Source organism: Tauraco erythrolophus, chromosome 15, assembly GCF_009769465.1.
Source record: "Tauraco erythrolophus isolate bTauEry1 chromosome 15, bTauEry1.pri, whole genome shotgun sequence".
Taxonomy (NCBI): Eukaryota; Metazoa; Chordata; class Aves; order Musophagiformes; family Musophagidae; genus Tauraco; species Tauraco erythrolophus.
This window is the reverse complement of record NC_141479.1, coordinates 2,371,586-2,385,537: the sequence shown is the minus strand read 5'-3', so window position 1 is coordinate 2,385,537 and position 13,952 is coordinate 2,371,586. Positions and strand designations below refer to the sequence as shown.

The window sequence follows — 13,952 nt, the reverse complement described above, 5'->3', positions numbered from 1 at the left end:
AACGTGTTATTGAATACTTTGTGCTAATTTAAACACTTTCTGCCTGCTGGGCTGGGAGGAAGAGGAGAATTGCCAGCTGGATCAACCATAGCACTTCTCTAGATCTGTCTCAGAGCATCTTTAAGTCCTGCACTAAAACCCCAGGCCGCCCAGCGCAGCGTAAGGAACTGCCGTGCAGGAGCACCAGGATCTGCCTCCTGGGCAGCTGCTCAGCAGGGACTGCTCCAGGGGACACTTGCCCAGAGTTTTGGTTGGTTTCTTACTTGTTATATCTCCTCTCCTCCCACTCCCTTCCAACTTGAACACTCATTGATACTGGATTTGGTGCAAGGCTCACGTTTGGTCCTGGATAGCCAGATGTGGGAGCCGAATCTCTCCAGTTTTATCGTGTGCTGAGAACATCTTTGTACGTTTTTTCCCACTTGCACCACGTTCCTGCCAGCTGCAGACGAGGCGACTCGGAGCCATCAGGTCTTGAAAAACAAGGGAGAACGGGAGGCTGAGCGAGGATCAAGGCTTTATGGCGTGCTCGTGACGTCTCGATGAGACATTCAGGGATAAAGGTGAATAAAAGAGCGTCCAGCTTGCCCTGTGTCCCCACAGCGGGAAAAGCGTGGGCTGTTGGCACGTTCTCAGCAGTGGGCAGGCACTGAAGGAAATAAGGGGGCCAGATCCTGGGATATTTCTGCTCTTCTGGCTGGGCAGTATGAGGAGGGGCAGGCAGCCTTGTCCTGTGGCTATGGAGCCTGCCAAGGTGCCCTGGATCCAGGGTGTGCAGCCCAGATATGTCTCTGTCAGGAAGCTGCAATCCCAAGTGACCACGGCGAGCCATTCTTGCGTTGAGAATCTTCTGGCTGAGGCTTACAAAGATGTCATTTTCTTTGATTTAATTCCATATAAACTGCGGAATTATTTTCCTTTAGAGGCTTGCAAATTATGGAAGCATAAACCATGCTAATGATCCGATAAGGGCAGCTTTGGATGCCTTCCCAAGAACGGCTACCCCTGGGCGGAACGTGCTTGGAAAGACCTGATGGAGAGCGCTCTGCCACGCTCACCTGGCTGCCTTCCTTGGGGCCCCCCCCCCTGCTCCTTTCCTCTAAATTCCTCCATCTCTCAGGAACGAGAATCATTTCCTCTCCGGCTTCTTGCAGAGGTAAAGGCCACGCAGACCTGAAGTTATCTCTGGAATGTGTGTAAACACCGAGTTCAATGGGATGTTGTTTGCCCCCCCTCTCGTGGAGGGGGGGCTTTAAGAAGGGGTTAATATGAGTTTGTTTTTACGGGTTCCTAGCCCTGAGAATTGTCTTCCTCGCAGGATGACCTGGCTGACCCGAGTCCCTGTGTGTGCGTTTCCCAGCAGAAAGGGGGAATTCGGGGGCCCTGCCACGTGGGTGGGATTTCGGTCCTCTGAGAAGAAGGAGATGAAAGACCGAGGTGGTCTCTCTGCCGAACGGGGGCCCGGGAGACGGTGCGGGACGGCAGCGCACGTGCGCTGGGACTCAACGTGTCGTGTGACGGTGTAACTAACGGGATTTAGGCGATCCTCGGACAGATGGAGGTTTGTGATCCGGAGGAGGGTGGGGGTTACGCGCGATTCTGGTGCCCCCATCTTCAAAGGGCGTTGAAATGTAAGCAGGGGGCACAAAACCTTAGAAATGACATACTGGCTGGGACAAAACACGTTTCAATGAGAGACGTAAAAAGCTCTCTCTGTTTGTCAAAAACTATAATTCAGATGTAAGTTCGTTATTGTGCATGAGTACATCGCTAATGAGACCCGCCCGGGCACCAAAGTACTCTTAGATTTAGAATAAGCAGCAGCAACCAGAGCCTAAGGCTCGACAAAATCAAGCTGAAAACAGGCGCCTGGATACCAACGAAACGGTTAATTCCGAGATGTGTTGTCAGCGCTGGTGACGCACTGAGGCTGGATCCCTTCCAGAAAACAACACTTTAAACCGAAGACAAAGAACGGGGCTTAGCACGGAGGTGATCAGTGGAATGGCTTGGCCTGGTGTATACAAGAGGTCAAACTAGATGATTTAATGATCTCTTTGGCCTGAAAGCTTTCTGTTCTCTTGAGAAGATAAATGAAAAAGCTCTTTCACAAAAAGCGAGCACTTGAGATATGTGTGTAATGAACTCGGCTGCTTCCAGGGGAACGGCGGAGCAGGATCTGCAGGAAGCGTGACCTTGCTGCCCGCAGGCTGCCCGAAGTTGGTGGCCATCTGTTTAGCAGCGGTGGCTCACCACCACCAAGGCCACCGCTCTCGCACGTGACGTTTCTCAGCTCCGTTTTTGATTGCTAACTGACGCTGTCTTCCTGCGTTTAAGTAACGTTCGCTCCCTTATCTCCGTCAGGGTGAAGAGGCCAAGCGGTATGAGCAGCCTCCTGGGGAAGATTGGCTCCAAAAAGCAGAAGATGAGCACACTGGAGAAATCAAAACTGGACTGGGAGAACTTCAAGGAGGAGGAGGGGATCGTGGAGGAGCTGGCGATCCATAACCGAGGGAAAGACGGGTAAGAGGGACTTTACCTAGTAGTAGTCCAGTGTTTCCCACCACTTCCTATACGTGTAGGAACCCCATCACTTGCTGCAGAGTTTAGCAAACCCATGGGATTTCTTAAGGATTTCTCCCCGGGGTTATATAAAGCTAGTAGCTGCTTTAGGTAGGTAAGTCTGCAAGCACCTATCGCTCTCTGCTAACAACCTCGTGAGATCTTCAGGTCCAGCTTCAGCAGAGCCTGGCTGTGCTTTATCTTCTCTCCTGCTAGTGGCACAGATCCAGCATGAACCGGTCTAATGCAGCGCTTCCATGAGGAAACAAAACCGCCTTTGCCCTGTTTTCTTTTTTTTTTTTTCAAAAAAAAAAAAGAAGTCTCAAATTGGGAGGTATGTTTTTTGCTCCGTTCTTCAAATGACACGTTCCAGCTGCGTCTGTCCTCCCTCCTGCTGCGTAAAGCTGTATGCAAACCCAGAACAGCTGGCAAGGTACGTTAAAGATTATGGCAGCGCTGGGCGTTGATTGTCTGCATCAAGCAATGTTCACTCCAATGAAGTTAATGGAAGTATCGTAAAAGTAAATGGCAAAGCTGTAAATAAAACAGGAAAGTTAATAACATGCACCACAGGGAAGGATAATAAGATCAGAAGTGGCGTTTCCACTACAAGTGCTTTGCTAAGCTCCAGGAAAACCTAACCAGCCTAGTGGACAGCTCATAAAATGTATTTTTATGGTAAGCTGTTCTTTTACTCTGCAGGAAAAACTCAGAGCTTCTGCATTCCAACAGATCAGATTTTATATTTCAAATAGGTATTTTGTTTATAACTGCTGGCTCTTTTCAATTTGCACCCTTCCATAACACCCCTTCTCCATCGGATCTACCCTGATCTGTTTCTGGACACTTGCCTTCGAACAAGTAGGAGTGCTGGAGGTGGGCAGGTGTTCCTCCGAGATCCCGGAAATCCAAGGAGGTGAGCGATTTACGTCGTGTACAGGGGTGGCAGAGCACGCGTGCACCAGATCACCACCGATGCTGCCCATGGCATGGCGAACGCTACGGTCGGAGCCCCGTACACAAGGCACTCCATTGAAATGGCCTGTGCCAGGAGTCTGGAGCCATGTACCAGGCTCTGTCTGAGAGAGTGGAAGAAGAGGAAGGTGAGCTTCTCCCATGAAGCCCCATCAGGAGCTGCAGGCTGCTTTGGAAGAACCGAGCTCCAGGGAAGGGTCCTGTTTCTGTCTGTGGCACCTGGCTGGTTTGTCCTGATGGGATGTGAAGTAAGAATTTGTCCTGTGCAGACATCTGAGTGGCTGCCAGGTGTGGTAACGGCTTTGGGCTTTCACAGCTCTGGACTGGGCTGATGGTGGTAGTATCACCAGTAAAACCCAGACCATCTCCTGCTGATTGCTGGGACACACTGTTTCTTTCCACTGTCAAAGGAATCAGCCTGAATGAGGGTCCGTCACTCTCAGCTGGACTGTACGTGCCCCAAACAGACCAGGCTGCCCTGCACGGGCATTTCATGGCATCTCTTGCTTGTTCAAATCTAGTGTGTCGGCCTTTCTTGGCCGGTGCTGTTTCCTTTCCCACCCTATCCAAGCAGGACAGCTCGCTCTTCACACCTGGCAAACCTTTCCTACGTTAGGGACACTAACGTAGTGGTCCTTGAAGGCTGAAGAAGAGATCAGCACATTGAAAAGATGAGCAAAGCACAGCAGCAATTTTAAGGGCATCTGTAAGCTTGGACAGCTTTGGGTCTTGCTGCCCATCACATCCCAGGCTAGAAAATCCACTGGGCTGTTGACAAGTGATGTTTGTCATTAAACAAACAAGAGACGTGCTGCCGTGATAACTTCAGACACTCCCTACGGATCTGTTTGTGCCAGTCGGGCATGTCATGTGAGGGGGTCAACTGAATATCTGCTCACCATGAATTACATCCACCTTCCAGGTAAAAGGAAGGGAGAAGAGAGGAGCAGCGTGGATGTGCAGCCCACTGCATTTCTGCTTACAGGCCACCTCCAAACACCCATGATGTGAAGCACCGTGCACCATTACAGAGCAGCCACCCTGCCACTGGTTTCAGGTCGTTTTGCAGGAGCCTGCTGTCCCTTCCGCAGCCGCCTCTTCTCCTGGAAGTGTCTGCCCCACACCCCGTGTGCCTGCACACTGCAGAGGTGGTCTCGAGGACGGTGGAAAGTGTTTCTTTTTGCTCAGAACAGCAGGCAGGCTGGATTTCTCCTTTTTTGTGGTACCCTTGCAGAAGTTACTGTTCACAGCCCAGAGCTCCTCGTGCCTCGGACCTCCCCAGCCCTTCTCTGGTTGAATCACGTAATGCTTAGGGTTGGAAGGGACCTTCAAGATCATCTAGTTCCAACCCCCCTGCCATGGGCAGGGACACCTTCCACTAGATCAGGTCGCTCAAAGCCTCATCCAACCTGGCCTTGAGCACTGCAAGGGGCCGTGGCATCTTTCTGCTGCCACTGCTGGTTGCCAGCCAGCTGCAGCCTGGCCCCAGGATTCCTGAGGCAGAGGGAACACGGGATGCCCCGTGGCTGTGTCCACCCTCGCCTCTGATTTTTCCACCCCTTGTATCACCAGCCCCGGACGGTGATTTACATTTCCCCAGCAGCAAGATCTGGGCTCATGCAGCCTCATTGTGTCAGATCCAGAGGGCCTGGCCTGGATTTGGCAGGAGGGGCCGAAGTAAGGAGTGGAGGCAGCTCTCCCCTTTGCTGTCCATCTCCCTGATGTGCTTTATAAATGGAAATGTGTAGCGGCCTCTTAATTGGGCCACCTTTGTAGGACAGGCCCGGTGGGGAAGCAGCCCCGCTCCGGGTGCGGGGCCGGACCCGTGTGCCAGGTGACTGATGGTGACTGGCAGGGGACGGGCAGCGCCAACAAAACCCTCCCCGGAGCGTTTTGTAGGTGCCCTCGTTAGCAGAGAGATGGCTTCTTCTTCCAGCAAATTTACCTTCCTGTGGGTCGCAGCTGCCCTGTTTCCGTGCGGGCTGATAATTTACGGGAAGGTATCGATTCAGGTACCAAAGGTTATTTAGACAAGCGCCAGTTTGTGCCTCGCTCGCACACTTTGCACTGCCACCGGCTGTGCGGAACCAGGCTGGGAACCGGAGATGGAGCCGCGGCTCGGGTGCAGGGTTTGGGGCACAGGGGGGCTTGTGCCAACTCTGCAGACCTGCTGCTGCTTCCCTGCTTGTGTCCCTCATAGAACCATAGAATGTTGGGTTGGAAGGGACCTCAGAGATCATCTCATTGCAACCCCCCCTGCCATGAGCAGGGACACCCTCCACTACACCAGGTTGCTCAAAGTCTCATCCAACCTGGCCTTGAACACTTCCAGGGATGGGGCAGCCACAGCTTCTCTGGGCAACCTGTGCCAGCGCCTCACCACCCTCATTGTAAAAAATGTCTTCCTTGGATCTCATCGAAATCTCCCCTCTTTCAGTTTAAAGCCATTGCCCTCTGTCCCTCAGCACCTCCAGCCTCCGTGTGCGTGCAGTACAAGCCAGCCGGGCTCGTTCCCAGGCTGCCTGCCCCATAAACCCCGGGGTATGCACAGGCGGTGCCTCGCGGGGTCTGCTCTGACCCCTGCGGCGCTTTTCTGTGGCCGGCCAAGGACAACGCCACGGGCTAACGTCACGGTTCCTCCTCCACGCAGAGCCACAGGCTGCGGCCGAGAGACCACATTCCTGGCTTGTGATCTGTATCGATCTCCCAGGAGCCAGTCTCTGCTGGCCAGAGAGGCACAACAGCCATGGAGGAGGAGGAGGAGGAGGAGGAAGGCATTGACCCCTGAGCTGCAGAGGGTCCAAAGGAGCTTCAAATTCGGTAGCTCGGGCTGTTGCTGCCCAGGTGCTCGGGGTGTTCCCAGGTTAACAGCGGTAACCCCTCTCCCTCACCTTCCCGGCTGCGGTTGCAGTTGGCATTTGTCAGCGAAGGGGGAGGAAAATGACCCTCCCAGCAATACGACACACTAATATATACCGTGACCCCCCCGACTTCCTTCCCGTGGCCTCTCCGAGCCCGGCCCCGGGAGCGGGTCACCTCCCTGTGTGCAGGGCTGAAGGGAAGCGACACTCCCCTGCCCGCCTTTCCTGAACCAGCGTGGGGAGGGGGCTCAGTGCATGGCCCTCGTCCCACAGCGAGGGGTGGGGGGGCCAGAAAAATCCCTCCTCGCAGGCGGCGCGTCGTCTGCGTTGCGCCGCGCTGGCCCCTGCCCCTCGCAGCCGGCGGAGATGAGCTGACCCAGTTGTGTCAGCGCCAGACGGGCTCGGGCCGCGATGGGACGCGCGGGGCTGTTCATCCGCTCGGGGACAGAGCTGAGGGGGGTGGAATCGCTCGCCGAAATGAATTTGGATTAATTCATTTCCGATGACTGGGCGGGCGGGAGCGTCGGGGCCGTCACTTGCCGCAAGGGCGAAGGCACCGCGGTCCTGGGAGCGTGTTCAGTGCCGGTTCGATGGTTGTGGAGCTTGTCACCGAAGGCAGAGCAGCCCCTCTGTCCTAGAGGGACAAGTGGTGGTGGTGGGAGGGGAGGGGGCTTCAACCTTCCCATGCAGTTGGGTCTTGGGCGCCTTCGTGCGCGCTGCCGGCCAGCCGGGAGCCTGGAAACGCCCCCCGAGCCCGCGATGCTCATCCCTCTGGCTGCTGCAGCCTTCGGTCTCGCTTTCAAGCCGTGGGCTTCTCCGGTTAGCGGGCACCAGCCGCGGTGCAGGAAAAGCGGCGACCGACAGAGAGAAGCCGAACGCGGCGGCGTCTCGTGCATCTCGCGCCGCGCGGAGCGTAATGACCTTGTCATGACAGCGGAGCCCTCGCCCGCCCGGGAACAAACGCAAAACAATTGTGATGATTCAATTAGGGCTCCTGTTTTGAATTGCAATTTCGCTCCCTCTGTAGGTTAATTAGTAGCACAGCCCCGGGCTGTCTGTGGCAGAGTTTGCAGCAAAGTACGTGAAAATTCAGCTGCACGTTATTAATGAGCGGCAAGGTGCTTTTCCAGGCGCGGGCATGCTTGCTTTCTTCCTTGCGGTGCTTGGGTGCCTCACTGAGAGGGAGAAGTAAATGCTCAGTGGTGGTCAGGAACTGGGAAACCTCTGGCCTGGATCCCTGAGCTGCTGGAGGCAGCTGAGCGAAGCTGTTTGCATCCCTGTGCCTCTTATCAGTTTGTATCATGGGCCGCGCTGCTGCGGTTGGGCTTGGGAGATGCTTTGGGTTTGGGAGGTGCTTTGGATTTGGGAGATGCTTTGGAGGGGGTGTGTGGGCAGGGTGGCCCAGGCAGCCTTGGAGCTGCCTCTCCTGCCAAGGACCTGCCCCAAGCCCCTTCAAGTTGGTTGTGAAGGTCATTTCTCAGCCATAAGAGAAGAGCTGGAACCAGAAGCAGCCAGCCCATGGCTCCAGCCTACAGGTACCCTTCACCCCAGACCTCTGCGAGTCCCTAGGAGACACCCAACTGGCCACGGGGCAGTTTTGGTGTCCGTAGAAGATGCTCAGTGCAGTGATCAGCTCATGGAGAATTATAAAATCACGGAATGGTCTGGATTGGAAGGGACCTCAAAGATCATCTAGTTCCAGCCCCCCTGCCATGGGCAGGGACACCTTCCATGAGACCAGATTGCTCAAAGCCTCATCCAACCTGGCCTTGAACACTTCCAGGAAGGAGAGAGGGAGGCAGATGACACCTTCCCTCCCTGCTCGTCCCTTTGAGTGGGCTGGGAGCAGCACTGGCTGCTACAGGCACTGCTCACAGCCTCTGCCTCTGTCTCCCCGCAGGTACATCGAGAGGAAAGCATTCCTGGAGCGCGTGGATCACAGGCAGTTTGAAATCGAACGCGACATCAGACTGAGCAGGATGAAGCCCTGATGTGCTGGGGTGGCCGCGGGGGATCCTGCTCCCTCCTGTGCCCGAGCGCTGGCTGGGGGCTGCCAGCCACCACCGGACCACCGGGCACGGAAACCGTTCTCTACCCAAGACTCAGCCTGTATGTCTCAACGTACAGGTTTTTCCTTTTACTGTAATAGTTTGGGGAGGGTATTTGTCAGTGGGCAGGGGACATTTTGAGGGTTAAATGGTCCAGCAAGTGACAGAGGAGACCGGCATGATTATGGCAAGCGGCTTTCCAAGGAGAAGAAATGGTGGCACCCATTCTTTGCCAACCCTGGGGGGCTTCTGGCAACAGGAGGAGCCCGCGAGGTTGGGAGGGTGCTGGAGCCTGGGTTGAGGCCCAGCTGGTGTATTTGGAGCTGCAGGAAGGTTTTGCGGCTTTCAGTGCGTGCACAAGCCGTGGGATTCGGGGCTGGAGCCCTTCTCCCTGCTCTGCCAGCCCCGCAGCGCTCCCTGCCCCGCAGTGCTGCGCTCCTGCCTGGACAAAGCTGAACTGTTTGTACTTGTTCATGGGGTCTGGTGATGCTGGGGGGGTTTAAGCAAGCCGATGAAGAAATCCTTCCTTGTTCACGCTGTCAAGATGGGAGCAGCTGCAGCAGGCAGGACGGGCCAGGATCCGAGCGTTCACGTGAATAAAGTATTCCATCCCGATGTTCTTGCGTGCTGGCAGCGTGGTTTGTGCGAGAAGCAGAGGGCAAAGAAATGAAGGGTCACGAGTGCCTGACTGCGATCATGAAAATCCCTGCTCACAGGTGCCCGGTGTCCGCCTTGAGAGCAGCCCCAGGGCCAGGGCTTGGATCCCTTTCCCTCTGCGGTACTGGGGCTGGCGTTGTGTTTAAATCCCGAACTGGGAGGTGATGGGGACGGTGTAGTCCTCCTGTAGCAGTGCTGCAGGAGTAAGGACGCACGGCCACACAGGGACGTTTGGCAAGTGTGGAGGACAGACCACAGTGCCCGGGTGTGGAGCTGGAGGCCAGTGCGGTGCCGTCATCTCGGCTGTCCCTTCTGCTCCAGCTGGCCGATGCTCCCCACATTGCAGAAGCGCTCACCAGCTTTTCCCCATGGGATGTTCTGAGCCCGCTCTGTGGGGCAGCCGGTGCCGGGGCGGGAAGGCGGCACAAGCCCCATCCTTCCTGCTAACGGGGCAATGCCGCCGCTGGCCCCTTGCCCGCGGCTCCGAGCGCGGTCTCAGCTTTGGGCTCACGTGTCAGCTGCTGAGTCAGCCCTGGCTCCGCGCGGCCCGTGTTGCGGGATGGACGGGAACAAAACAGCACGTGCTCGGGGCGAGCTGCAGCCTTCGGCGCCCTGTTCTGTACAGAACCAGCTGTCACCGACCTGCTCACACGAGCCTGAAATCGGGCAGAACAAAACGCCGACCAAAATCCTCGCTGTGGCACGGGCCCCCCGGCTGCTGCGGGGTTTCGGGCTCCTTCTCCAGCAGCTCGGCAGCGGCTCGAGGTCTGGAAATGGAAGATAATTCTGTGCGTTGTGTTATAAGCGACAGCTGAACAGAGATGTAATGGGGGAACCTTTGGAGGCACCAAACCCAGCCCGGCTCTTAAAAGCCTTAAATAGCTCCAGGCTGTGTCCAGAGAGAGCTCTCCAGACGGCTTGGGGAGGGTGGCTTTGGATTTACCTTTTGGATCTGGCCAGCACACTGGTAAATTGGGACAATCGATGACCCCGGTGCGAGGGATCCTGCCTGCCAGCCCAGCACTGCTCTCCAAAAGCGCTCCAGCCTCTCCTCTCTTGGATATTTTTTCCTTCCCTTCAGCTGAGCAAACGTGGAAAATTCTGAAATCTTGGAAGCAACCTGACCTGCTGGAAAAGTGCAGTTTAACAGCAGCGGCCGAGATCCTCGGCTCCACGCTCCGCTGGGCTCCCCAGCTGGCGGCAGCGTGGCGTGCCCGGCTCGGCTTGAGGATGCCGGGCTGCAGTGCCAGCTCCCGGCCCCAGCAAGCCAGGACGGGCTCGGCAGGACGGCCAGGAGGCAGCCCCCAGCCTGGGGCTGATTCCTGGCTTCCTCCCCGCACGCTCCCAAGCGTCCCTGCGTTTTTGCTCGGTTGGATCATGTATTCCTCGCCTCTCTTGCCCAAAGACGAGGAGTGATTTACAGGTCCCCAGAAAACACAGCTTGGCTGCTTAGGAAGGAAAAAAAAAAAAGCCGGAGCTCTTATTTCCATTGCCCAGCCGCCTTCCCACGAAGGGGGGTGGCCCCAGTACCCGCCAGCCCTCGGCATCCCCACCAGCCCCAAGCTTTCTGGAAGGAGCAAAGCTCCCAGAGATGCAGGTCCCTCTTTCAAGACCTTCCCACCTTGAACCTTCTTCTCCGGGAAGCCCACACAGCCCCCGTGGGTTGGGATCCAGCCAGGGCGTTTGCTCAGGATAATTTGGACCCTGCAAGGGCTCCCTCGTGGCCCGAGCATCACCTCGCCCCGAGGAGCTCCCCCTTCCCCGGCCGCCTGAAGGGACCCCTTGTGCGGCCGGGCCCCGAACAAGGCGGCGATTGTGTCTGCGTGCCCGGACGGTCGGGGCTTCTGCCGCGGCAGCCGCGTTCCGGAGCCGCGGTAAAACCGGCTGCGTCCGACCCGCCGGCTCGTCTTTGTCTGGTGGGGTTCAGGGGGGCTGTTACGGGGCCGCGGGAATCGCGACGGGGAGGTGACGTGGTGTGTTTAAAGCTGCTTCGGCGATAGGGGTGCGGGAATAAACGTCCGGCTCTCGGCGTGGGAGGTTGAGAGCTGCCGGCCCGGGGGATGTTTCCTGTACCAGGGGCCGCAGTGGGATTTGGGGCCGGCGGAGCTGCCGTGGGGTGAGGTGTGCTGGTGTGCCATGCCGCTGCTGGCAGCAGGACAAGGAGGGTGGGAAGGAGGCATCTCCCCATAGCTGGGGCAGCAGTTCCCCGCAGGAACCGGGCTCAGGAAGGGCTGGTGCCCAGGAGGTGATGCCGGAGACACCGTTGTCCACTTCTCCAATCTGCTGGTTTCAGCCTCTCCCACCATTTTCCCCGCAGCAGTGTCCCGTCTGGCAGCGCAGGGGGGTTTCCGGCTGCGGTGGTGGGGGACTACCGGGGTGACTCACGTGTCTCCCACCCTGTCCGAGCGAGGGTCCCCACCCCAGGCAGCCTCGTGCCAGCAGTGGGTGCTGGTGCTGGCGTTCGAGGCTGAGCTGGCGGCAGTGGCACAGCCAGCCCTTGCCGCTGCCAGCCGCGAGCCCTGGCCGCGGGGCGAATGGGGAGATGAACAGAGCTCCTACTGTTGGGGCAGCCCGAGGCCCGCGCTCCGCCTCGGCTTCTCTGCAGGCGAAGGGGCATCCCCCACCATCCCGCTCTCCAGAAAAGCGAGGGGTCTCCTCCACCATCTCCTCTCCACAGCTGAACACTGATCCAGCACCACGGAAAGGCGTGGGGATAAATCCTTGTTGTGATCCTGTTGGGTCCCGTGATATTACAAGCCAAGAGAAACGTCCTCATTATTTCCAGCATATTGAAGTCTAATAAATCCCGTCCTGCCTTATAGGATTTATTTCTCCGTTCATTGCCAGGAGACTCAGTCCCGTGTAATCCTATTGCTGCTCCAGGAGGCAGGAATCAGCTTTCCGAAGCGCAGACCCGGCGGAGCCACGGGCAGGTGCTGCAGGCAGGAGCATGGACCCATCCAGAGCTGCTGGTCCCTGCTGGGGATGGCTCCAGCCCTGCAAGTGTCCCAGTGCCACCCCCCCCTTTCCCAGGATGTCCCTCTGTCTTGGAGCTGTGCCCCAGGGTGGGTTCACTGAATTGCATCCCGTCTGATGTTTGGGGCATGGCTGGGCCAACGGGGCATTAATCATTGTTAATTAGCCAATTAACAGGGCATGGCATGCCACAGCACAGCCAGCTCCCCCAGTCCCGTGCCTGCTCCCCTGAGCCCCCCATTTGGGCTCCTCCGACACCTTCCCATGCCAGCACCCAGTGGGAAAAGCCAGGAAAAGCCAGGCCCAGCACAGACAGTCCCGTGCAGACACGACGGCAGCCTGCCTGGTGCGGAGCCAGCCGTGCCTGGCTCGCTGAACACGCGGGGATCTCTCCCAAAGACAATGACGGACACATGAATATGGCTGGAAATTTCACCAACAAAGTGTTTTCCATAGCAACCGTTGCTGGGGCAACCTGCATCCCGAGCACCATCCATCCCCAAACACCCAGCCCCGCATCCACCGGAGCTGGAGCCGGTGAAGAGCCACGGTGCGGCACCGGTGGGGCCCTCACCCGTAGCACATCACCGGTGGCACAGGGATGCTCCGGCTGCACCGCCCCGGCTCTGAGCACCCCAGCGCTGCAGGGCCCCCGTAACGCTCTGCTTTCCATCTTCTTTTTTGGCATTTCAGCTTCTTAAAGGTGGGAGAAGCCACAGGGAGACCTGTCGGTGCCTGTCACCCCCCGGGCGCTTGGCCGTGGAAGCAGCGGGGTGCAGGAGCCGTCGCCAGCTGATGCAAGCCACGATTTTGGCTCCGATGCACCGAAAACGTCCGTGATCGAGTATCGACAGGAGACGCTTTGATCTCAGCATCGCCACGGGGAGGGGGAAAAATAAAATCCCTGCTGCTTTTAAGTACCAAAGCGGGGAGCTCGTGGCCACCCGGCACCCACCCGAAGCCGTGCGACGGCAGGTTCACCCCGGGGATCCCCAGAGAGACCCTCGCTGCCGGCTGTGCGGGCCCGCGCCGGGCTCACGGGCTCTAAAGCAAACACGCCGAACACGCGACGGCCTCGTGGGATCGGCTGCGGTGGCGGGATGGGATGGGACGGGGAGCTCAGAGCCCGTCCTGGGAACACCCACTGCTGTCACCGCTGCCACTGGCAAGAGGAAACTGCGGTCCTCCGGCTGTGCCCGCCAGGATGGCTGCGGTTTTCCGGCCGCAACCGCAACCACTGCTGCCGGAAAGGTCCTGCCCTCAGCTGTGCCTCAGTTTCCCCGTCCGCCAGCAATACACAGGGCAACCTGTCTCTGAGCAGGGAACGGCGCAGGGAGGTTGCCAGTGCCAGGGGACAGTGGTGGCGGTTTTCAGGGATTGGAACAAGCGCTGCTTTTTAGGGAAAGGACACATGTTTGCGATCTGAGCTCGACTCTGCCACCGCACACCAGCGTGGCCCAAAGGCAACCGACCCCCCCAAGGGCGAGCGTGGCCGACTGGCCCCGTCACCCCTCATGTGCTCCTGTGCACGCTTCGTGTGCTCGCTGGGCACCCCCGTGTTCCGTCTGCTCTGCCTGTGCCCGCACGCAGCCCCGCGCTCCCCGCTGCCTGCGCGCACCCGCCTCTCGCACTCGCTTGGCAAGTGACGCGCGTGGCCGTGCCCTCGCACACGTCCGTGCGGCTCGTGCACACCCACGCAGCTCGCACGTCCCGCAGCTCACGCATCTGTGCAACTCGCACACGTGGCTCCCACGTGCTGCCGGCTCGCAGGGAGCCCCGCAGCTGCCCTCCCAGCCTGCTCCCAGCTTCACGCAGATGCCGGCAGCACCGGAACCGCGGGCAAGGATTGCGGCTCAGCGCGCGGCGGTGGCAA

General features: G+C 58.0%; 1 protein-coding gene across 1 annotated transcript in view; it reads left to right on the top strand.

Moving 5' to 3' along the window:
• The window catches only part of CFDP1 (chromatin remodeling protein CFDP1), a 65,811-nt gene extending 56,752 nt beyond the window's left edge, over window positions 1–9,059 (top strand). Inside the window, exons 6-7 of the mRNA XM_086621275.1 lie at window positions 2,365–2,523; window positions 8,299–9,059. Of these exons, the coding sequence (XP_086477401.1) occupies window positions 2,365–2,523; window positions 8,299–8,389 (250 nt within the window). The 3' untranslated portion in view covers window positions 8,390–9,059. The remainder of the gene's footprint in view (window positions 1–2,364; window positions 2,524–8,298) is intronic.
• Window positions 9,060–13,952: the final 4,893 nt, after the last annotated feature.